Here is a 22774-nt window from a genome sequence, read left to right as displayed (position 1 = left end):
TAGTAGATATAGTATTCATGAACTGGACACAGGAAAATTAGGATCCAGAACTGGGGAGTACTAATTTGCCCAGAAATCAAAGTCAGTCCAAACAGGATATATCCAATAAACTGGCCAATGTTAGAACACAAGACCTGCTATAAAAAAATATTGGCAAAGCGGATGCTGTTTATTTCTTTGCAAAGACTAACTTCTAGCATTATATTAGCTATCTAGGCAGTTTCAAGAAACTCTGGACACTCAAGTGGCAAGTAGGCAAGAGCTAAACTTACTCATTTTTGTCAATGTTTACTTTGTTGTATCTTGGTCAAACCTGGGTCATTAGTGTTCTTATTTGGTCTACTTGTAGTTACCAGTGTTGTCTATAGTCTAGCTCATCTGTATCTCTCCAGCACCCCCATTACTAATTTGCCCGGAAATCAAAGTCACAGAAAATATAAATATCACCAGTTTTCTTTCATACAATGCAGCAATTCAGTACTTTTTTACCACTTAATTTTTATATCATTCAGTAGCTTATTTATTCAGCATTATTTGTATATCATTTAATAGTGGTAGGCACCTACTGGTGAAAAGTTATCCTTGACAAAAGCAGTGTTACTGTTTTTGTTACTACTGCGAACTATGAATATCATTAACTCCCATAAGGGCCCATATAAATTGGCAAATGAACTGTATAATACACACTTCCGGGAGTCTTAGTGTAGACTGCTTGTTCCCAGGCGATTTGTCTCGACCTAGCGTTATTTTAGAGACAAATCGGGCTGGGAACGTCGATTCCAGGCCGGCTAATGGTATACATGCACTCTCAGTGTCGTTTCATTCTCAGTGCATCTTCAATCTATGGTACATACAGCAGTACGAGTTATAAACATGGCGGCTTCTTTAACCGGTGCAGTACTTATTCTCAGTATTATGCTCCAGTTATCTGCTGCTCAGCAAAGGGTGGACAGGACTCTGCAAAGTGGAGCATCTGGCTCAGATGTTGTTAGAGCTGTGACAAATAAAGTTCAAGGTGTGTTTGGTGATGACCAACAGTTTCTGAGGCGAATCGCTTTTGTTGAATCCAAGGATGGCACTGATTCAAGCACGTATCGCTCGGGTTACAATGGAGGAATATGGCAGGTGGATGATATTGCATTTAATGCGACTCAAGGCAACAAAAGTCACCCTGGACTTGTTCAGCAACATGAACAAATAAAAGATGCGTTTGGAATCGACTGGCAGAGTGTTCAGTGGAGTGATTTGAGAGCCCCCCTTTACTCTGGATTAGCAGCCAGACTATTTTTACTGACTATTCCCGGAGCTATTCCATGTGATATAGCAGAACAGGCAGCATACTGGAAGAAGTATTACAACACTGCAAGTGGAGCAGGGACCAAACAAAAGTTTATTGATGATATCAATTCCCTGACTACGAGTAGTGACGAAGGTAAAAAGCATTTTATTTATAGTACATGTATAGATCTTATTCTATAACATTCATGTTAAGTAAATTAAATGGACTGCGTTTGCAGTATTGTTGCGACATCAACAATCAACGTTACTTATACGCACCGTATAACTGAACAATTTGTTGAGTATTTTAATTTTGCGATTTAGCGGATTTTACCGAAGATCGCTAAATTTCCGGTGGACACAACGTCATTGCAGCAGTAGCCATGTCTGAGACGCCAAATTAAAAACATCAAGTCAGTTCAAATGACTCATTCGCCAAATATAATACCCGCCAAAGTTTCCAGTTATACGGTATACTGTTTTCTGCATGTGGTCTACCATTAGTAACGCTTGACCCTTAACGCTTTTTGTTGATGTTGCAAATATTCTGCAAGCTCCAGTAAGTGTCCCTACATTAGATATTGCTGCCCAGCATTGAAAGTTTCGATAAGCAAATGACCACAAAAAGGTTGAAAAGTGCATGTTCTAGATATTGTTGCCATCCAGACCCATTGCCCCCTCACCTCACTAACACCACCCCCGCCTCAATGCGCAGTTGTGTGTGTTCCCTCGAGCTATGGGGAATACACACAACTGCTCTCTGGTACTTTATGATTATTTATGATTAGGGTCCATGCTCTTTTGACTGTATAATCATAGTACCGGAGAGATTAGATAACCATGAACAAATGTTGAATGGAATACTGTGATTTTTCCATCCATATCTTTGCAGGCAGAGGAGGTTAAACCACGTTGAAACATACTATGCAAACATTGTTGGCCTCGAATTCGCCTTCAACCCTTCCTTGCTTTAACCTGCTGAGTCAGCACTAATTTATCTCCCTCTTTACAGCCTTTTAGCTTAGCTAGGATAGCTACTTTTCTCTGTATGTTTCCGCATATCTTTTCTTTTTTTCTCTGTGCACGCACATTCCTCTGTTGATATGTGACCAACCTCCTCTGCTTGCAAGCTATCTCCAGAGACTGCAACCAATATACATGTAGTATATAGGTATATAATCCGTAATAATTTTTAGTTGGCTTCGTTACAGTAAAAGCAATCTTATAAGATATTATTTGGAATTGCCATGGCCTGCACACTCTTGCCTGCAGTATCCTTCCCCTTATAATTATATACAACAGTAACACGTGTACATCAACTATATTTCGTCTGACTGGTGATTGCGATGGTAGCTCAGCTAACTTGTTGCTTGCTTCATTTTGGCAAAATGATATGAGCTCATGCAAGCTTGTGTGTAGAGGGAGCTCAGCTGAGGGCCTGTAGCTATACTCTAACTACCGCTCCATAGTCCAAACAAGGAAGGAGTTGCTCGAAATTGGATTTTTCCGGACAGCTTGTTGACCTTGAACACCAAGCATAAACGAGTAGGAGGAGTGATAATTACTGTGCAAGTAGAGTAGCACATCCCCTTTGAGTTACCTATTGATTTTGTGATGTGTGGATGGACTGAGTAATGCAACAGGTAATCACTACATTGTGGTTGCAGTGCTCTGTGCAAAGGCAGAGAGGTCGGACATGCGTGCACGAATCACTACAAGTGCTAGTGTATTGGCCTGAACGTTATCACGTGACCGCAATGTCATTAATGCACTGAACTTGTAGTGATTTGTGTACGCATGTCGGACCTCCTCTGCTGCGAAGGTATGGAAAACCACTGTAATGGATGTAATAATATACTTTTGACTTTTTGGCACCATAATTATTTCAAGGGAATTAGCACTGTCTGCAAGTAGACTCGCGAGGTATCGATAGATCCCTGCAGGCAGTGCTAGCCAGTGGGTATGAGATTTGTACATTGGTGGTTTCCCATTATTATGCACTATGTAATCTTTTGCATGCATCATTGATTGCATGTTGTAACAAATTATCTCACACTGCAGTTTGTCAAGTGAATAGTGACATCATTTTTGTCCTGGACGAATCTGGAAGTATTGGTGACCTGAACTTTGAATTGGTGAAGGGATATGTTCTCCAATACTTGAGCAGCTTGAAGATTGGCTCCAATGAGAACCAAGTTGGTGTGATAACATTTTCAAGCAATGCAATACTTCGTTTTAAATTGAATGCCAACGGAAACACGTCATCCCTTCAACGAGCTATTCAAGGCCTTAGATACAGAGGTGGAAGCACTAATATACCAGCTGCACTTTGTGCACTCTCACAAGCATTTTCGTCAAATTCAAGTGGGGCTCGTAGTGACAACACAATATTCCGAGTGGCGATACTAATGACCGATGGGCAATCAAACAAGAATAGTAATCCGTGTGGTTTTACTAGTGTTGCAGATGCTGCTGCCGCTATACATAATTCTTCCTCACCTATCATCACTTTTGCATTTGGAGTCGGGTCATCTTATAGTGATCAAGATCTTCGAGTTATTGCCAGTGGTGATCAGTATGTTGGTGCTGCTAGCTCATTCGGTGGTAGTCAGTTGTCATGCGTACAGACCAACCAAGAAGATAGAATTTGCAATAAAAGTAAGTTTCTGAATAGTTAATCAACAAATAATAATCATTTATACAGCTGTGTTAATTACCCCGTGCGTGCGCAGCGCACAGCAGAGGTATAGTATTGGTGTGTGTGTGTGTGTGTGTGTGTGTGTGTGTCGGTTTGTGTGTGTGTGGACACAAAAATGAGCTGTTTGATTCATGGACTGCTTTAAACTGCTAATGAGACAGTGGTTGAATATGGTTAGCTGCATGCACTTTCAGTTGTCTAGAGGAAGGACATGACATAGCAAAACCACATTTCAGTTATGGCTTTATAATTATGATGTTACTGAATCTTCATTACCTGGTAGTACCTGGCTTGTGGTTTACTGATTCGTATTATTGTCTTCTTTTCATCCATCTTACAGTATCGAAAAAAGTGACAGCAGATGCTGTTAATAATGGAACTCTTGATCAAGGAGGGCAGGCACGCTGGGAGTACCCTGTTCCTCAATCTGGCTTAGCTTTTAAAATTGATGTTACTCTAGGAAGAGTCGTATTTTATGCTTCTTCAGACACAACTGCACCAAATGAAGCCATTTATCAGTGGAAAATAGAGGTATCATTCGGCTCTAGGACGATAAACATTTTACCAGTGCTTCAAAGTGATGGTGTCACACGATCAAGCACGGCCAATCAGACCATAATTCCAATTTATACAGCAATTGTAGGTCTGGAAGCAAAAAATGTATTCTCCTTGTCCACCAGTGGTAAGTAGATTTTATATCAGATCAGTACATAGTGTATGTTAAGATGTCCGAGCGATACTTAATGTAGTCTCCTTAAACACTTTCTGTGGCTTTTAAATAGTCTATATAAATGGCTGTAGTAAGTCGTATTTTAACATGCATGATCGTCCTTGCAGGTGATCTTCTTCAAGAAGAGAATGTGGCAGTTAAAATAGCAGTACCTGTAACTGTTGGCATTGTCTTGATACTCGTTGTCACTGGGGTATCAATCGGTCTATACTCTCACTATAGGCGCAAGCCACAGTACAGTTACTTTTAGTGGACAAACATCAATTATTAACTTGATGTAACTACACAACCTTGTTACGTATGTGATGCCTAGTGAACATGTTGGCATCAGAACTATATAAAAGTGCCATTGGGAATGGGGGGGGGGGGGGGTTTATAAATGTGAACTGTATAATTATGCTGAGCTGAGTCATTTGCTCAATTCTTAGCGGCTTGTGTGCATTTAATTACTGTACCAGTGTTAGGCCTATGCCAAATATTCAGGAAGAATAATAGGCACTGTGGGAAGTAGTTTAATGAGTTGCAGAACACACCCACATTTTACATGGCAGTAAATCTGATTGTCAATGTTGAAACCACATTTTTTGTGCTAAAGTTTGTTATTTTGCTGCTGAATTAAAAATAATGACTTAATCCCCATTTTTTGGTGCTATATAATTTATAGCTGTTTTATTTTGCTGCTGTGTATGTTGAATAATTTGAATAATAGGTGTCATTAATAGGCTGATGAAGTTGAATAATAGGCTGATCAAGTGTATGAATAATAGGTGAACAAATTTGAATATTTGGCACAGGCCTAACCAGTGTACCCAGCAGTGAGTGCATATACTGCTTTTATGACAAGAATGCCTCTGTCATCAACGATTATACACTTGTATATAAAACTGAATCCCAAAACAGTGCTTTTGTTAGGCTTGAGTCAGTTTCTGTCTCTTCTACCTGGAATATCGTTTCTTGGAATTGAGCTTGACTTTTGGTCAGCAGTTAGCTAAAGAGTTCCACTACTATAGTCCTCAGTTCTTACATTTTTGCAAGAGTCCTTACTGATGAGAATATCAGTACTGTTTGAACTTACGTTGTTTTTACCCAACGATTGCAACCACTGGACGGCGTCTTCTTTCAGCTGTAAGTCGAAGACAGACAATTCTCAATGTATAGCTACAATAATTGGAAAATAGCAAAATGGCTTAAAATGTTCCTTCACTGGTGTCTTTATCTGCTGTAGTTTTGAAGATATCATATACCGTATAGCGCGAAATTTTCGAGGCACTTATATTTCGTGGATTGGCCTCTAAAAGCCATTTCGTTGCACAATGTTCGCGGAATGACTGCTTACCGGAAGCCACGCCTTTAAATCTTGCACGTTATAGCAGGTAAAGAACGATTTTTGTGGACTTAATTTTTGTGTAGGATTGCTAACCCACGAAATCCACGAAAATTAAGCCCCTCGAAAATTTCGCGCTATACGGTATCAGTGTCCGACATAGCCTCTATCCCAGGCCGATCCGTCTCTAATTGAACGCTAGGTCGCCGACCTAGCGTTCAATTAGAGACAGATCGGCATGGGATCGAGGCTATGTCCGACATAATGAGTTTTGTGGCCGACATGAGATCGATCATTTCCCACTCTTTGAGTTTCCCCGTAATTATGCGCGCGCCTGCATGCAGCAAAAGATATTCATCTTGATTTCATATGTGTATTAATAATAGCTAGTAGCTTTATGTTATGTGATATTATGTTGACACATCCACCGACGCATCAGCATCTGCGGTGCTTTCAGTTAAAGTAGGGAAAGGTCGTCTATAGGAAGAAGCTGTAGCAAGATTTTGCATTATAATACAGTCATGCTGTTTTCATTTTCATTTTAGTAGATCTATGTTTAAATTTATTCAGTCTAAAAACTGTAAACATGGCGGCTTCTTTAACCGGTGCAGTGCTTATTCTCAGTATTATGCTCCAGTTATCTGCTGCTCAGCAAAGGGTGGACAGGACTCTGCAAAATGGAGCATCTGGCTCAGATGTTGTTAGAGCTGTGACAAATAAAGTTCAAGCTGTGTTTGGTGATGACCAACAGTTTCTGAGGCGAATCGCTTTTGTTGAATCCAAGGATGGCACTGATTCAAGCACGTATCGCTCGGGTTACAATGGAGGAATATGGCAAGTGGACGATATTGCATTTCGGGCAACTCAAGACACCTCAAGTCACCCTAGACTTATTCTGCAACATGAAAAAATAAAAGCTGAATTTGAAATAGACTGGCAGAGTGTGCAGTGGAGTGATTTGAGAGCCCCCCTTTACTCTGGATTAGCAGCCAGACTATTTTTACTGACTATTCCCGAAGCTATTCCATGTAATGTAGCAGAACAGGCAGCATACTGGAAGAAGTATTACAACACTGCAAGTGGAGCAGGGACCAAACAAAAGTTTATTGATGATATCAATTCCCTGACTACGAGTAGTGACGAAGGTAAAAAAGCAACAAATAATTTACATCAATTCTTATGGAAAGCTAATTATAATAACTATAGCTGTTTTCTTTCTGCCTGCATGTGGCCTACATATAAGTAATGCTCAACCTTTTAACACTTTGTGTTGATGTTGCAAGTATGTGTCCCTGCATGGTTTTCAGAACAGTTGTCATACTCAGAGCAGCAGTATATAATTATAGGCAGTGACTCTCAAGTGTGTTATGGTTTTGTGGTTTGTTCATACTAAACCTTTTACATCGATCATGAGACAGCAACTTTAAAAGAGTATCTTCCGTGAAGCTGTACTATACCTATTATTCCTCTGAATATCGTGTAGCTTCCCACAACTGAGAGAGACAGTATAATATAGTTCAAATTCAAATGCAAATTTATTCTGAATCAACGCTGCATGTGCAGTAAATTATTATTATACTCTAGTGCATGCTGCTCCTGCTAGCATGCCTACACCATACTCATTAAATGTTGGTCAGTATACAGCCATGAGTGACAGCAACTTCAAAAGAGCATAAACTGATATCTGATTCATGAGTAAAAGGTACAGACCACAAAACCACAATACACTTGAGAGTAAATGCCTACTGCCGGAGGAGATACCATGCACACGAGTCATCAATTATTTAGCAATTATAGCTTCTGCAATAACGTGTCTAGACGCCCATGTTATTGCAAAAGCTAATTGCTAAATCAGAGGCACTCGTGTCATACCTCCTCTGGCCTACTGCTACTCTGCATGAGTATGACAACTGGTGCTGCCCAGCAAACATGAAACTTTTGATAAGCAAATGTCTGACCACAAAAAGGTGTCAGTGGGGTGAGAGGGGCAATGGGTCTGGATGGCAACAACATTCTAGAATTGGGTCCACAATAATATAATGCATGCACCTTAATCATAATTATACATATCAGAGAGCAGCTGCATATATATTCCCCGTGCAGCCTGAGGGAACACACACATTGGGTCTCAAACCACAACACTTGAGATTAGATAACCATGAACAGTGGATTATTATGGGCTTATACTCTAGATCTTTGACTTTTGCGGACAATATTTAAAGGAAATTTAGCACTGTCTTCTAGGGTCTATAGATCAGACAGTGCTAGCCAAGTAGGTGATTTGTACATTGGTGGTTCCACTGTAGGTGATTGTAGTTTTTTTGACAAATGCCATAGACTATAGGATCTACAACTGTAGTAACCACAGACTGTGCTCTATTATTCTGTGGCTGGCATTTTTGGAACGGTTTGGTAGTTAGGTAGTTAGAGCACTGGCTGGGGTAGCTATAGCGCACACTCTATAAGCTTCTAGCAATGCTATCTTGCAAACAAAGGCTTTATTCTCAAGTAAAGGTTAGTTTTGCTTACCAGTACATTGAAGGCCATTGCAGAATCAAGAATAGCAAAATCTGTTCATAGAAGCTACTTAGCAGTTAACTCTATACTAGAGCAATAGCTATATTGGTAGCTGCAAGAAGCTGCAAACTACAAACCAGTTAATGCACTGTTTTACGCTCGTGCATGCTCTATGGATATTATTGGCCAAGCGGAAGTTCGAGAAGCTCATGTAGCTCAAGGTGAAGAGAGCACTCGCAACCGTGCATTAACTAGTACATAGAAAATTGTATATAGATTTATTTTTTGCATGCATCATTGATTGCATAGCATGTTGTAGCAAATAAATTTTTATCTCACACTGCAGTTTGTCAAGTGAATAGTGACATCATTTTTGTCCTGGACGAATCTGGAAGTATTGGTGACCTGAACTTTGAATTGGTGAAGGGATATGTTCTCCAATACTTGAGCAGCTTGAAGATTGGCCCCAATGAGAACCAAGTTGGTGTGATAACATTCTCTGACAATGCAATGCTTCGTTTTAAATTGAATGCCAACGGAAACACGTTATCCCTTCAACGAGCTATTCAAGGCCTTAGATACAGAGGTGGAAGTACTAATATACCAGCTGCACTATGTGCACTCTCACAAGCATTTTTGTCAAATTCAAGTGGGGCTCGTAGTGACAACACAATATTTCGAGTGGCAATACTAATGACTGATGGGAAATCAAGCACAAATAATAGTCCTAATCCGTGTGGTTTTACTAGTGTTGCAGATGCTGCTGCTGCTATACATGGTTCTGCCTCACCTATCACTACTTTTGCATTTGGAGTCGGGTCATCTTTTAGTTATAATGATCTTCAAGTTATTGCCAGTGGTGATCAGTACATTGGTATTGCTAGCTCATTCACTGGTGGTCAGTTGTCATGTGTACAGACCAACCAAGAAGATAGAATTTGCAATAAAAGTAAGTTCCTGTAAATATAATTATATGTGCATGGTTTTAAAAATGAGCAGCCGTGCATGCCAGCCAATTAGCTAATGACCACATCATTTATACAAGTTGTGTATATAATGTAACATGTACGTGCACCCACACCCACACTTATGTAATTAGTGGATGGTTGACTGCACTTTCAGTTGCACTTTCAGTTGTCCAGAGGATAGTAAAACCACATTAAAGTTGTTTGCTTTATGTGAATATCGTATTACTAAAATATTTTGCTGGTGAAAAACCTTTGCGAATGAGCCAAATCAGCAGAAAATTTGACCCTTTGCGATCTAACTAGTGTGTTCTGGCAAGGATTGTGTGTATTTACTAGTAATAATTTAGGTTTTGCGGATTTTATTGTTACAAATGATCAACCATCGCAAAGTTTGCAAATGTTTGATGCTCGCAAAATATTCTAGTAATACGGTATCATTATGTTACTCTTCATACCTGCATGGTGTTCATAATTATAATAATTATAATTATTTAATAATTATACATCTTACAGTATCGAGAAAAGTGACAGCAAATGCTGTTAATAGTGGAACTCTTGACCAAGGAGGGCAGGCACGCTGGGAGTACCCTGTTCCTCAATCTGGCTTAGATTTTAAAATTGATGTTACTCTAGGAAGAGTCGTATTTTATGCTTCTTCAGACACAACTGCACCAAATGAAGCCATTTATCAGTGGAAAATAGAGGTATCATTCGGCTCTAGGACGATAAACATTTTACCGGTGCTTCAAAGTGATGGTGTCACACGATCAAGCACGGCCAATCAGACCATAATTCCAATTTATACAGCAATTGTAGGTCTGGAAGCAAAAAATGTATTCTCTATATCCAACGGTGGTAAGTAGATTTTGTACTAAATCAGCACTGTCATAATTATTCTGCTTTTAGAGTCAGTACATATTTTTAGTATCCTATGGCTGTATAGTAATGAATAACTATCGTACATTAATCGTCCTTGCAGGTGATCTTCAAGAAGAGAATGTGGCAGTTAAAATAGCAGTACCTGCAACTGTTGGCATTGTCTTGATACTCGTTGTCGCCGGGATATCAATCGGTCTATACTCTCACTATAGGCGCAAGCCAGTTTTTGTGTAGTATAATTATAGGTCTACACAGAATTATAGTTACTTGTAAAAACTCTTAGAAAGTTATAGTGACACACATAATTATAACTTGATCTAACTATAGAAGTTTAATAGCCTCGTATGTGATGTCTACATTGCTTTTAGTGAATAAATTTTGTGCTGCTAAAAGTGTCAATGCTATAATTTTAGAGCCAAACAATTAATTTTTGCTGTTTGTTGCACATTTACTTGTAACACTAGTACCCATAATATCATAATACAAAGCTTATATAAAAGCTTAATTGTATGACGAGAATGTCTCTGTATAATTATAATAAGATCATAAATTCCAATGATGATACACTTGAATATAAAACCAGGTGCTTCTGATAAACTGAGATTTGTTAGGCTTGGTTCTGATCAGTCAGTTTCTGAAGTTTTTCTATTCTAAGTTTCTTCCTGGCATCGTATCGTTTCTTTCCTTCTTGGAATCGAGTCTTCTCTTCCTCAGTCTTGAGCACCAAGGGGGGCACTGGCCGAGCACCGAGGTCTTCGCCCAGAGAGACAAACGTGAAGTAGGCAGTGTTGGTCACCCGTCTCTTGTTGGTCAATCCCTCAGACTCTGTAGTCACCTGCAAGGGGTAAGACAACGGCCAATTAATTTGTACTAACAACAATAAACGTATAAAATTAGGACATAGAGATTACAAATATTCTGGATCTCCATGATGGCTGGGTAGAGTTATATAGTAAGGAGTGTTTGTGTGTTGGTTAAAACATTCTCAAGTTGGGACCTTAAGCATGACTTCGTATAAAGTGCTATACACCTCCACACGTGTACAATTTAAAGCCACAACTCCATTGACTAACAAAGTACAGGAAGTGTTTCCCATTAAACCCACCTCAACCTCCATGGACTTGTTGCTGGTGTACACTAGTCTGGCTGTCACAAACACCATCTGTCCATTAGTGATGGGAGCATGGAAGTCGATCTCATCAATACAAGCAGTCACCACTCTCCCCATACAGTGCCTAGCCGCACAAATGCCCGCTGCATTATCCATCATCTTCATGAGAGAGCCTCCAGTCAGGTGACCAGATGCTGTGCAATCGGAGGGCTGAACTAGGTTGGCCAGAGTTGTCTGTGAGCTCAGTATAGTGTGAGGTTCTGTATCTCTTGGACCCTGGACAAAATCTTGGTACTGACAAGATCCCTGACCATTGGATTGATTTAGTCGAATAGATTTTTGCAGCTCGTATCTTTTCGCTCCTTCTTCCATCTGCTCTTTGGTCAGTCCTTTGAGCTGTGGGACAGGTCGAATGTTTGCACTCAAGTCTTGTTCAGCTCCTTTGAATCCTTGATCAAAAATGTTGGCCGGCACAGCAACGTACCAGAGGTGAGCAGTGTTTGTTAGCCTCCTCTCTCCAGTGACTATATTGTCAGCCCATACGTCTACAGTGACCTCTATCGATTGAGATGAAGTGTAAGTCACAGCTGCCTGTAACTGTGCCACTTCTCCAACAAACATCGGCTTGTGAAAATCCATTCGTTCTAGACGGACTAAAGCAGTTATCAATTGCTCTCCCTTCTTCTCACCATCTTCCACACGGTTACAATGTCGAGTGGAGACAATAAATCCAGCTTGCTCGATCAGCTTCAGGATGGTGCCTCCATGAACATTACCACTGACGTTAGTGTCATCAGGCATCATAATTCGGCTCAGCTCGAAGGGGACTATTGATGGGAGGGCAGGGTGTGTGGGCAATGATGAAGCGCTTCTTATCCTCTGTCCTGTAGAGAGAGAGAGGGTATGTAAAATGTTACAAACTGATAGTACTAGACAATACAGTAGCTCATAAAAAGTTTAGATCTGAAACAATGTCAGTTCTACTATTAGATTTACTTTGGGGCATATTTTCTTCTGATTTCTCTAGTACTCTCTTTCTTTCGGAGGCCATGTTCTATACTACATGTACGTCAACTGTAGCTAGCTAGCTGTAGATAATTACTTTTACACTTCCTGGCCAATTAGAGCATGCACATGATACAACCCAGCAAACAGAAGCTGTATAATAATAAAAATAATTATTATTGTCAGATCATAGCGTTTGCAGCGTTTGCAACCTAGAAACAATTACTCACCTTTAACTTTATTAAGAAAAGGCAAAGCGAGTGCAGTAAAAACTAGAGGAGGGGCTGTCAGCCTTGATGAGTAGAAACTTCTGTAGCTCATGCTTCTTTTGGTCATCAAAGACTTCCTAATCGCACTGAAACCATTGGCTGCATCTGCCCTTCGATAGGACAAGGAGCCGGAGATAAGTAGTCTTGGCTTGAGAACACACGCCATTGCATTCTCGATCTCGATCTCGATCTCAGGGACTCCTATAGTAAAGACGACCTTTCCCCTAATTTCACTAGCAAACTTGTGTGGGTGGGAGGGGCTCTGTGAGCTGTAAAGCGACAATAATTATGCCTATGAGCTAGCTAGCTTGAGTTTTGGTTTGAGTGTCCATTCTAATTTTCTTTTTAGTCTCATAACGTTTATTTCCTTCTTGGAATCGAGTCTTCTCTTCCTCATTCTTGAGCACCAAGGGGGGCACTGGCCGAGCACTGAGGTCTTTGCCCAGAGAGACAAACGTGAAGTAGGCAGTGTTAGTCACCCGTCTCTTGTTGGTCAATCCCTCAGACTCTGTAGTCACCTGCAAGGGGTGTTCAAGATAATGGCAATAATCAACAATAATTATTAACATATAAAACAAATATTCTGGATCTCCTGTGATGACTGGTACAGGAGTTAGTAAGGAGTGTTTGTGTGTTGGTTAAAACATTCTCAAGCATAGCTTTGTATAATTATGCCTCCATATCGATAGATATATAAAACCAAACCCATTGACTAACTAACACAGCACAAGAAGTGTTTCCTATTAAACCCACCTCAACCTCCATGGACTTGTTGCTGGTGTACACTAGTCTGGCTGTCACAAACACCATTTGTCCATTAGTGATGGGAGCATGGAAGTCGATCTCATCAATACAAGCAGTCACCACTCTCCCCATACAGTGTCTAGCCGCACAAATGCCCGCTGCATTATCCATCATCTTCATGAGAGAGCCTCCAGTCAGGTGACCAGATACTGTGCATTCGGAGGGCTGAACTATGTTGGCCAAAGTTGCCTGTGAGCTCAGTACAGTGTGAGGTTCTGTATCTCTTGGAATCTGGACAAAATCTTGGTACTGAGAGGATCCCTGACCATTAGATTGATTTGATCGAATAGATTTTTGCAGCAGCTCATATCTTTTAGCTCCTTCTTCCATCTGCTTTTTGGTTTGTCCTTTGAGCTGTGGTACAGGACAGATGCTGGCACTCAAGTCTTGTTTAGCTCCTTTGAATCCTTGCTCTAAAATGTTGGCCGGCACAGCAACGTACCAGAGATGAGCAGTGTTTGTTAACCTCCTCTCTCCAGTGACTATATTGTCAGCCCATACGTCCACAGTGACCTCTATCGATTGAGATGAAGTGTAAGTCACAGCTGCCTGTAACTGTGCTACCTCTCCAACAAACATTGGCTTGTGAAAATCCATTCGTTCTAGACGGACTAAAGCAGTTATCAATTGCTCTCCCTTTTTCTCACCATCTTCCACACGGTTACAATGTCGAGTGGAGACAATAAATCCAGCTTGCTCGATCAGCTTCAGGATGGTGCCTCCATGAACATTACCATTGATATTAGTGTCATCAGGCATCATAAATCGGCTCAGCTCGAAGGGGACTATTGATGGGAGGGCAGGGTGTGTGGGCAATGATGAAGCGCTTCTTATCCTCTGCCCTGTAGAGAGATAGAGAGTAAAATGTTACAAACAGTAGGTACAATACAATACAGTGTGTACAGTTCACTTGCAACAGAAAATTGCCCTACAGCAAAACCACAATATAATAAAAGCCTAAACTTGCACCAAGCAAGAGTATTCTCTTTTGCACTTTATTACAGGTGTGTATAAAACAGCACCTCAAAAAATAAAAGGCCACCTATGTATAAAAAACATTGCTCCCCAAAGGTGTCCGTTACACAGTATAGATCCACGGACTGTACTGTCTAGGTAACATGTAAAAGCAAACTGAACTGATAACCATTTTTCAGCAGACTCTCTTTGAACCTCTCTAGGCATGGACTTGCCCCCCTCCCCTCAAAAAATAATATCATGTACAGCCAGTCAAATCGCTGCAAGCATTTGTACTAAGCTTTTCAAGAACCTTCCCCTGTGTATAGGTGTGGCTTAGTGGTTAGGGTGGTGGCTTAGTAGATTAGATAATAGATTAGGCGTGGGTTTGATTCCATCTCAGGGGACTTTTCTTTACAAATCAGTTAGTGATTTCCCTAAATTTTTAATATATCAAGTACACAACCAAGTTGGGGCATCGCCCGGTTTCTGTGAAACTTAAGTTTCAACTTGCCCTGTTTATAGATGTATAGGTAGATTAGGTTCTGTCTTTATTAAACTACGCTATCTTTAATATTAGTAATATAATAGCGTTTGCAGTGTTTGCCACTTTATAATTAACTTTACTTACTTTTATTATAAAAGGCAATTTCAGTAAAAACTAGAGGTCGAGGAGGGGCTATCAGCCTTGATGAGTTGTAGTTCATGCTTATTTTGGTCATCAGAGACCTCCTAGTCGCACTAAAACCATTGGCTGCATCTGCCCTTCGATAGGACAAGGAGATAAGTAGTCTTGGCTTGAGAACATACGCCATTCTCGATCTCAGAGACTATAAAACTCTTCTTCTTCCTACATTATTATTTTAATAGACGACCTTTCCCCTACTTACTAATAGCGGCGCGGGAAGAATTAATTATGGCTATGAGTTTTGATACAAGAACAAAAATAAATTAGGTTTTGGTGTGAGTGTCCATTCTAATTTTCTTTCTAGTCTCATAACGTTTATTTCCTTCTTGGAATCGACTCTTCTTTTCCTCACTCTTGAGCACCAAGGGGGGCACTGGCCGAGCACTGAGGTCTTCGCCCAGAGAGACAAACGCAAAATAGGCGGTATTAGTCACATAGCGTGTGTTGGATAGTCCCTCAGCCTCTGTAGTCACCTGTAGTACATAGCATTGTAATGAGACCAATATTAAAAATACAGTGGAACTCCTCTATATAACGGACACCTTTGGGGAACAATGTTTTGGCCTTTATACAGAGGTGGCCTTTGTTGAGAGGTTGTTTTGTACACAAACTGTTCATTTGGGACCTGAGTGCCTGGCCGGTATATAGCAGCTGGCCTTTATTCGGAGGTGGTTGTTAACAGAGGTTCCACTGTATTTAGCAGAGAAACTTCAACAAAGCATTCAAGACTACAAATTTCACATGGGACAGCTAAAGATTGTTTGGGAAGAATAAGGGAAGAATAACTCACCTCAACCTCCATTGATTTTTTACTGATGTACACCAGTCTGGCTGTCACAAACACCATCTGTCCACTATTGATAGGTATGTTGAAGTTGATCTCATCAATGCAAGCAGTCACCACCCTGCCCAAACAGTGCTTCTCAGTGCATACGGTGGCTGCATTGTCCATCATCTTCATGAGGGAGCCTCCAGTCAGGTGATCATACACATTACAGTCAGAGGGCAACACTAGATTTGTAAGGGTGATTTGTGAAGCTAACACTGTGTGTGGTTCGACATCTCTCAAGGTTTGGGCAAAATCTTGGTACTGACCGTAAGCTTCTGCATTTACAGACTGTTTTAATCGACTGGATTTCTGTCGTTTGTATCTTTTTACTCCTTCCTCCATCTGTTTTTTAGAGAGTCCTTTGAGTTGTGGGACAGGTCGAATATGTGTGCGTAATTCTTGATAAGCTTCTTGCTCTAAAATGCTTGCTGGTATGGCAACATACCAGAGGTGAGCAGTGTTTGTTAGCCTCCTCTCTCCAGTGACTATATTGTCAGCCCATACGTCCACAGTGACCTCTATCGAACGAGACGAAGTGTAAGTCACAGCTGCCTGTAATCGTGCTACCTCTCCAACAAACATCGGCTTGTAGAAATCCATGTGCTCTAGACGAACTAAAGCAGACGTCAGAGCCTCTTCCGTATTCCCAACTTGTCTATTGCAATGCCGAGTAGAAACAATGAAACCAGCACGTTCTATTAAATTCAAAATGGTGCCCCCGTGGACATTGCCCGCCACATTGGTATCCTCGGGTGTCATTATGCGACTCAGCTCAAAAGCGACTGTCGATGGGAGGGCAGGTTGAGGAGAAAAGGAATACTTTCTCAATCCTGTACGTAACGAATTAGAAGCCAAGAAGGTGTTATAATTACTATGCAAGTGTATAAATTGTAACTGATAGTATACAGAGGATTTCAGGTTGGTTGGCAGAAGTTAAAAGTTGAAATGCACTCAACCATGACCACACGTGTGTTTCTACTAGTGGTCATGGTTGACTGCACTTCAACTTTTAACTTCTGCCAACCAACCTGAAATCCTCTGTAGTAGCAACCGATACTTGACTGAACATAAAATCTACACCTCCCTGTACCCTAGGCCCTGTACCCTAGAGTTCATTCTATAACCTCGACACGAGCTACTTTTACAATTCCATAGGTAAGGATACAAGCTATGTACCACCAATGAACTCTTGTACCACAATTAATGTCATGGCCAACCACATGCACAACTGAACTGTATACAACACAGCACTAATTAATAGCGTAATTAGATACATACATACAAAAACAAGCTATTGCATAGTTTGGTTTAGTATTCACCTTTGAATGAAGACAAGGAAGCTGAACGAAATCTCCAGCAATCACCCGGACCCATCACCTGCACTCCTCTTGAGTAGCTTCTGTTGCTCACATTTCTGCACAAGACTGCTGCTCTCTGGAGTGTTCTGACAGGCCTCAATCTGTAAGTACAAAGTGAGGTATATAGTCTTGCTTCAAACTGAACAGCCATTGATCCTAGATCCTCCTAGAGTCCTCCTAGATTTTAATATCCATCATGCAGCCTGAGGTTAAAGAAGAAGTTACCACAAAGCCTGGTAAAGGATCATTGCAGAGATAGACTAGATACGAGTTGATAAAAAAAGCTAAAAGATGGGACTCTTGTCAGAAGGGAGGCCGCTCTCTTGGCCAGAGACAAAGAAGAATGCACACATAGTTCACAAGGTTGGGATTCAACAGTTCCTGTCGCTCTATCACAAGCATAAAGACAGGAAGGACACTCTCAAATGGGGAGATGAGGTATTACAAATCGAAAGTGAACACATTTCCATGTGGTTTGTTGTGTATGGGACATGATAGTGACATGTATACATGCACTTTGCTCTGCCACACTAGTTATAAATTGCCAGCGTATGTGTATGCTATTTGTCCACGTACACAGGTGGAGTACACGCTCCTAAAGTTTGATGACAAGACTGAGAGGGTTCAGTTGAGCTTAATGGGCCCCCATATTTTAAACACTCTACAAGTGCCAGAAAACAGTGACCCTGTTCACCACCAGAGCAAATGGAGGCCAGAGTATGCCAGCTTCATGATCGAAGGTATGTCTGTGTGTAATTTGCTGAGTGTATACAACACTATATACACTATAATTGTGGTTTCAATGCAACACCCACACAAACTGATCGCTTACTCTGACTTACAGGTACTCCTGGTGCCACTCCATATGGCGGTTGCTACCTTCACTTTAACATAGTGGAATCAAATTTGAAACTAAGGTGAATATTTTCGCTGATATACAATTCTACTGTATTGAGTCTCCCCTTTTCATTGGCCCCTTTTCATTGGTGTACAGACGTCAGCAGCTGGCTGAGATGCTTGAGGGCACAGGCACTGAAGCAATGAGCCTGACCGGCTTTGCTCGTTTTGGCTGTCCAGGGTTCACGACCCCTGAGCATGACCCTAAAGAGGACAACGCTGCCTCTCTCTCTTTATTCTTTCCTGACAGTGCCATTTGGTCAGGGCATCCAAGATACAGGTGAAGTGGAGGAATTCATGTTTGCTTGATTTACTAACTGCTTAGAATTTTATAACCCCCACTTTTTTAGCGGTAGATCTATATATTTACCTGATTTACCCTCAGGCAGGAGTAGGTTAACAAATTTGTCCATGTAGAACTCTAACACGAAACATCCGAGAGAGGAGGGGTGACAATCCTGCCATCAATGTTCCAGGTAAAGTCAATTTACTTTACTTTCCTATCGGAATGACTAACTATAACTACTTTATTGTATCCTCTCTCAGTGTTCAAGGACAAGCACACCCCCTCTCCATTTGTAGAGGAGTTCCCCACTGATGTCAGGGGCACTGCTGCCAGGGGAGCCCTGCCGGATCATATCTACATGGATTGTATGGGTTTTGGAATGGGGTTGTCATGTTTACAGGTCACATTCCAAGCCTGTGATGTTGATGAAGGCAGACACCTCTACGATCAATTGTCAGTCATCTGTCCAATTCTAGTAGGTGGTTGGTTGCATTATAGACTACTTTTCTGCGATTTCACTGTTTGCACATTAATTTTTGCTGCTGCTAAAGTTGTGAAATCATAGCGTTTGTAATTAAAAAAATAAAATCTCGCATATACTTTAATCCAATTATCCGCGAGTACAAATCTTTGCAATTTTGATAAAATAATATTAATACCAGCGAAAATATGTCACTTTAAGGTAGGTAAGAATGGGGTATAGCAACTGAGCCTGAAAATGTGATAAAATCTTTAGGCTCATAACTAAATACCTGTTCTTGTAGGCCTCCCTGGCAGCTTCGTCTTGTATCTATCGTGGGATGCTGTCAGACTTGGATAGTCGCATGAATATCATCGAGGCATCTGTAGATGACAGGACAGAAGAGGAGAGAGGATTAAAGGTGTGTGTATGTGTCATCTGGTGTCTCACTTTTGGTTCTCTTATAGGAGTTAGTTTGTTATCTCCTCACTCACTAATTTTACTTTTCAGCCATTGAAGGAAGACCGTTATGTAATTCCCAAATCACGCTACTCTTCCATCGACTGTTATCTAGCCAACAAAGACTACAACGATAAAGAAGTTGTCTACAACAAGGAGGCCTTTGAAACACTCAAAAAAGGCGGTATGTATGCATACTGTCACAGCAGATGTGCTCTGGACGTTCTTATGATATGTACGTTTTTCATACATGTACAGGTGTGGATGATTTGCTTGCACAGCACATTGCTCATTTGTTCGTAAGAGATCCTATCTCCTTATTTGCTGAGAAGCTCAAGCAAAGCTCTGACAGTGAGACGGATCACTTTGAGGTAATTGCATTGCTTGTATTATCTTCAAATTATAGCTTCTAGCTGAAATGTTTATTTCACTTGTCAGTATTTCACGTACACACACACTACAGAACATTCAGTCGACCAACTGGCAGTCAATGAGATTCAAGCCTCCCCCGTCCCACGACTCTCCCATCGGATGGAGGGTGGAGTTCAGACCACTCGATCTCTCCCTGACTGACATTGAGAATGCGGCATTCGTTGTGTTTGTGGTTCTTGTGTCAAGAGCCATTCTCTCGTTCCAACTCAACTTCTATATCCCAATGTCCAAGGTGAGCACCACCTTAACTATCTCTATAACGTGCTATCATTATGTAGCTTGTTTAGATGAATACCTCTACCACTCTGCAACTATTCATGGCTGCACATTATCTAGTTTGCAATTTGACTGTATAATTATACGTACCATCTATAATGATACACATGTAGTACTAACAACATTCATTTTCTTCTGTGCAGGCTGAGGAGAACATGCGGCGATCTCAGCTCAGAGATGCTGTCAACTCTCAAAAGTTCTACTTCCGTAAGAGTGTGGTCCCAGAAGACGAGGAAGAGGCCAAAGACCACCCTCCACAGTCACATGATCATGAGTACACTGAGATGAGCATTAACACTATCATCAATGGAAAGGTGAGCACATCTCTACATATACAATATTGTGTGGTTGTCCTTGCGTTTTATGGTTGAAACCACTGTCCTTTTGTTGACATATTCTATTATAGGACATTCACTGTACACTGTACACTAGCTATATATACCCATGCCACCTACACCCACACACACACACAGGATGAATTTCCCGGGCTCATTCCCCTGGTGAGAATGTACGTCAACAGTGTGGAGATGGATGTGGACACTCGCTGCACTGTGCTCAACTACCTCAGATTCATATCAAAGAAAGCATCAGGTACCCAACAAGTTTGTAACTGTTTTACTAATTACTCTAAATTAGGTTCACAACGGATACAGGCTTACTTTTATAGAATAATTATGGCATACTATTTCTTAAAGCTGTAATTATACTGTGTTTGTTTGTTTTGCTCAGGAGAGCTGATGACGACAGCTAGCTGGACCCGCAAGTTTGTCTCCTCCCACCCCGACTACAAGCAAGACTCTGTGGTTAGTGAGAAGATCACGTATGATCTGTACAAGGAGATGAAGATGATCTCTAATGGAGAGAAGCCATGTCCGGAGGTCACTGGGAACCTAGTCTCCAAATCTCCTGACAAGTACAAAGTACTGGACTGTCCTCCTCCCAAAGCAGAAAAATGATTCAATTTCCGTTAGCAAAACTTTTTTTAAGTACTGGACCGAAGCAGTAAACATTAATACATACATGTAATTGATGTTACTATTAGCAAAGAAAGACTTGTCATGATAATAGCTACTGTGTTCTGTTTATTGTAAGTCCTTTCTCGTCTTCCAGAATAGTCTCACATCTGATTCTCTGCGTGTGTGAGGGTATAATATTATAGGGTGACCGTGATAAGTGAGCATTGCATAATTACTGCATGTACAGCACATAAGTATAGCCCTGGATTGTTAATTACTGAGGCACACGTCATGTGATGCGTGTCCTACCTCCTCTGGTTTGATGGTACATTTCATAGCGCTGTGGTTACTGTATAACCCGAGTTATATAGTTGAAGTACAAACCTGATGTTGGTTGAGGGTATCTGGCATTTGTCTCCCACTGGTCACTGGAGCAATGAAGCTCTGCAACCTCACAGCCTCAATGGCGGACGGTTGAGAGGAGATCAAGTGAGCCAGCTCCTCCTCCTACAAAAGTTAAACAGTGGTCATACCTAAATATTAAATATTAACAGCCTTACTATAATAACACAACCAACCAATCCTATGTATTCTAACATTACGAGGAAAGCATTCGAACTTAGCACTATAATTACAAATAACTGCTCAACAATGAACATAAACTCTCACGCCCAGTGGCATGACTCACTTACCCTATAGCATTGGTACTGCATTCTTGAGTATCTGATTCGTTGCCTTGCTTCGGCAGATCTGTAAAAGTAAAGAGGGGCAGTTGTATCGAGGGATGCATGGATCTGGATCGCTTACTTGAGTTGCCCAACGAGTTCATTGTTACGTTCATACTCAATAGCCTCTCCAATAGATGGCCTCAATCTGTAACAGATACAATAACAAATAGAATACTCACTAACTAAAGAACTTACGCTCTCTCACTTTCTCTATTTACTCTAACTCTTTTTCGTGATTCTTGACATTTTTCCACCATCTCTTTTGGTGTAGGCTCATACTATTAACAAACAGTAAAGACACAGTCCTTACAGTAGCTAAACTATTGAACTTACTGCCAGATATCTGCTTCTTTCCATGAGTGACAGCTTGGAAAGTTCCCTGTCTGACAGTTGTTTCCAATTTCGTGGCTCAAACTTTCCCTTGGTATCACTAGTTACAAGGTCATTATCTATACCTGTGAATAAAATTGCAACAGCCACAATGCTAGTGGGCCCTGAGCGACAACATACTTGTTCTTTGTTTTTTGATCATGTCTTGTAGTTTTCGTGAGAACCCTCGACTGCTCCTGGGGAGTGCTGAGCCTCCAGGGAGTCTGGTTATAGACTGAGTCTTAGTGTGATCAGGAGTTTGGGACAGTCTACCACTCCCATCGTTGCCAATCTGTGTGCAAAGATTATAGTAGCTAGCTCTATAAAATTTGAAGCCTAGAAAAAACAGAGATGCCTTATACTTACATGAGGCTCACTTTCAGTCATACTTGTCCCAGTGATTCTTTTTCCTGAGCTGAATCTACACACACCCTTCAAGACTGGATGTTTACATTTTTTTAATGAGGCCCACCATGTTTATAATTATGTATCCATGACA

General features: G+C 40.9%; 7 protein-coding genes across 9 annotated transcripts; 3 read left to right on the top strand and 4 right to left on the bottom strand.

Annotated features, from left to right (window-relative positions):
- Positions 1–770: 770 nt before the first annotated feature.
- Positions 771–5050, top strand: LOC135331489 (collagen alpha-6(VI) chain-like). Its single transcript, XM_064526671.1, has 4 exons — positions 771–1432; positions 3340–3936; positions 4317–4658; positions 4814–5050. The coding sequence occupies exons 1-4, from the start codon at positions 844–846 to the stop codon at positions 4954–4956; spliced, it is 1671 nt and encodes a 556-aa protein (XP_064382741.1). The 5' UTR covers positions 771–843; the 3' UTR covers positions 4957–5050.
- Positions 5051–6534: 1484 nt separating this feature from the next.
- On the top strand, positions 6535–10837 carry LOC135331490 (collagen alpha-5(VI) chain-like). Of its 2 annotated transcripts, none has more exons than XM_064526673.1 (4): positions 6535–7175; positions 8894–9496; positions 10029–10367; positions 10495–10837. In XM_064526673.1, exons 1-4 carry the CDS (start codon positions 6617–6619, stop codon positions 10626–10628), a joined length of 1635 nt encoding a protein of 544 aa, XP_064382743.1. In that variant the 5' UTR covers positions 6535–6616; the 3' UTR covers positions 10629–10837. The 2 variants fall into 2 exon arrangements, with proteins under 2 accessions (XP_064382743.1, XP_064382742.1); XM_064526672.1 differs by having other exon boundaries at positions 6536–7175; positions 10029–10370.
- An 86-nt stretch (positions 10838–10923) lies between these two features.
- On the bottom strand, positions 10924–15363 carry LOC135331491 (cytosolic acyl coenzyme A thioester hydrolase-like). 2 transcript variants are annotated; one of them, XM_064526674.1, is made up of 4 exons: positions 15354–15363; positions 12741–12946; positions 11500–12389; positions 10924–11229 (listed from the first exon to the last, which is right to left on the bottom strand). In XM_064526674.1, exons 2-4 carry the CDS (start codon positions 12943–12945, stop codon positions 11002–11004), a joined length of 1323 nt encoding a protein of 440 aa, XP_064382744.1. In that variant the 5' UTR covers position 12946; positions 15354–15363; the 3' UTR covers positions 10924–11001. The 2 variants fall into 2 exon arrangements, with proteins under 2 accessions (XP_064382744.1, XP_064382745.1); XM_064526675.1 differs by lacking the exons at positions 12741–12946; positions 15354–15363 and adding an exon at positions 12502–12662.
- On the bottom strand, positions 13048–15410 carry LOC135331492 (cytosolic acyl coenzyme A thioester hydrolase-like). The gene is made up of 3 exons (XM_064526676.1): positions 15169–15410; positions 13533–14425; positions 13048–13297 (listed from the first exon to the last, which is right to left on the bottom strand). Exons 1-3 carry the CDS (start codon positions 15350–15352, stop codon positions 13079–13081), a joined length of 1296 nt encoding a protein of 431 aa, XP_064382746.1. The 5' UTR covers positions 15353–15410; the 3' UTR covers positions 13048–13078.
- Positions 15411–15435: 25 nt separating this feature from the next.
- Positions 15436–17676, bottom strand: LOC135331493 (cytosolic acyl coenzyme A thioester hydrolase-like). The gene is made up of 3 exons (XM_064526677.1): positions 17374–17676; positions 16016–16884; positions 15436–15698 (listed from the first exon to the last, which is right to left on the bottom strand). Exons 1-3 carry the CDS (start codon positions 17561–17563, stop codon positions 15489–15491), a joined length of 1269 nt encoding a protein of 422 aa, XP_064382747.1. The 5' UTR covers positions 17564–17676; the 3' UTR covers positions 15436–15488.
- A 27-nt stretch (positions 17677–17703) lies between these two features.
- On the top strand, positions 17704–21349 carry LOC135331488 (glutamate--cysteine ligase catalytic subunit-like). The gene is made up of 13 exons (XM_064526669.1): positions 17704–17850; positions 17993–18152; positions 18257–18329; positions 18407–18589; positions 18727–18785; positions 18856–19070; positions 19360–19476; positions 19566–19698; positions 19773–19885; positions 19978–20178; positions 20366–20536; positions 20696–20813; positions 20952–21349. The coding sequence occupies exons 1-13, from the start codon at positions 17704–17706 to the stop codon at positions 21176–21178; spliced, it is 1917 nt and encodes a 638-aa protein (XP_064382739.1). The 3' UTR covers positions 21179–21349.
- Positions 21184–22749, bottom strand: LOC135331497 (uncharacterized). The gene is made up of 8 exons (XM_064526681.1): positions 22642–22749; positions 22417–22567; positions 22240–22361; positions 22102–22184; positions 21986–22051; positions 21871–21928; positions 21563–21685; positions 21184–21353 (listed from the first exon to the last, which is right to left on the bottom strand). The coding sequence occupies exons 1-8, from the start codon at positions 22660–22662 to the stop codon at positions 21291–21293; spliced, it is 687 nt and encodes a 228-aa protein (XP_064382751.1). The 5' UTR covers positions 22663–22749; the 3' UTR covers positions 21184–21290.
- Between the last annotated feature and the right edge of the window lie 25 nt (positions 22750–22774).

This window comes from Halichondria panicea, chromosome 2 (assembly GCF_963675165.1).
Source record: "Halichondria panicea chromosome 2, odHalPani1.1, whole genome shotgun sequence".
Classification (NCBI taxonomy): domain Eukaryota; kingdom Metazoa; phylum Porifera; class Demospongiae; order Suberitida; family Halichondriidae; genus Halichondria; species Halichondria panicea.
Note: the sequence above shows the minus strand (reverse complement) of the source record. Positions and strands in the feature narration are given on the sequence as shown.

Coding starts and splice junctions, on each gene's coding strand:
- LOC135331489 (XM_064526671.1), top strand. CDS start 844: ATGGTACATACAGCAGTACGAGTTATAAACATGGCGGCTTCTTTAACC. Junction 1,433..3,339: donor GACTACGAGTAGTGACGAAG/GTAAAAAGCATT, acceptor CTCACACTGCAG/TTTGTCAAGTGAATAGTGAC. Junction 4,659..4,813: donor ATTCTCCTTGTCCACCAGTG/GTAAGTAGATTT, acceptor TCGTCCTTGCAG/GTGATCTTCTTCAAGAAGAG.
- LOC135331490 (XM_064526672.1), top strand. CDS start 6,617: ATGGCGGCTTCTTTAACCGGTGCAGTGCTTATTCTCAGTATTATGCTC. Junction 7,176..8,893: donor GACTACGAGTAGTGACGAAG/GTAAAAAAGCAA, acceptor CTCACACTGCAG/TTTGTCAAGTGAATAGTGAC. Junction 9,497..10,028: donor AGATAGAATTTGCAATAAAA/GTAAGTTCCTGT, acceptor TACATCTTACAG/TATCGAGAAAAGTGACAGCA.
- LOC135331491 (XM_064526674.1), bottom strand. CDS start 12,945: ATGGCGTGTGTTCTCAAGCCAAGACTACTTATCTCCGGCTCCTTGTCC. Junction 12,390..12,740: donor TTTTCTTAATAAAGTTAAAG/GTGAGTAATTGT, acceptor CTCTCTCTACAG/GACAGAGGATAAGAAGCGCT. Junction 11,230..11,499: donor ACAAGTCCATGGAGGTTGAG/GTGGGTTTAATG, acceptor TACCCCTTGCAG/GTGACTACAGAGTCTGAGGG.
- LOC135331492 (XM_064526676.1), bottom strand. CDS start 15,352: ATGGCGTATGTTCTCAAGCCAAGACTACTTATCTCCTTGTCCTATCGA. Junction 14,426..15,168: donor AATTGCCTTTTATAATAAAA/GTAAGTAAAGTT, acceptor ATCTCTCTACAG/GGCAGAGGATAAGAAGCGCT. Junction 13,298..13,532: donor ACAAGTCCATGGAGGTTGAG/GTGGGTTTAATA, acceptor CACCCCTTGCAG/GTGACTACAGAGTCTGAGGG.
- LOC135331493 (XM_064526677.1), bottom strand. CDS start 17,563: ATGGCTGTTCAGTTTGAAGCAAGACTATATACCTCACTTTGTACTTAC. Junction 16,885..17,373: donor TTCCTTGTCTTCATTCAAAG/GTGAATACTAAA, acceptor CGTTACGTACAG/GATTGAGAAAGTATTCCTTT. Junction 15,699..16,015: donor AAAAATCAATGGAGGTTGAG/GTGAGTTATTCT, acceptor TATGTACTACAG/GTGACTACAGAGGCTGAGGG.
- LOC135331488 (XM_064526669.1), top strand. CDS start 17,704: ATGGGACTCTTGTCAGAAGGGAGGCCGCTCTCTTGGCCAGAGACAAAG. Junction 17,851..17,992: donor CTCTCAAATGGGGAGATGAG/GTATTACAAATC, acceptor CCACGTACACAG/GTGGAGTACACGCTCCTAAA. Junction 20,537..20,695: donor ACACTATCATCAATGGAAAG/GTGAGCACATCT, acceptor ACACACACACAG/GATGAATTTCCCGGGCTCAT.
- LOC135331497 (XM_064526681.1), bottom strand. CDS start 22,662: ATGACTGAAAGTGAGCCTCAT. Junction 22,052..22,101: donor AATAGAGAAAGTGAGAGAGC/GTAAGTTCTTTA, acceptor TATCTGTTACAG/ATTGAGGCCATCTATTGGAG. Junction 21,354..21,562: donor ATACCCTCAACCAACATCAG/GTTTGTACTTCA, acceptor TCACACACGCAG/AGAATCAGATGTGAGACTAT.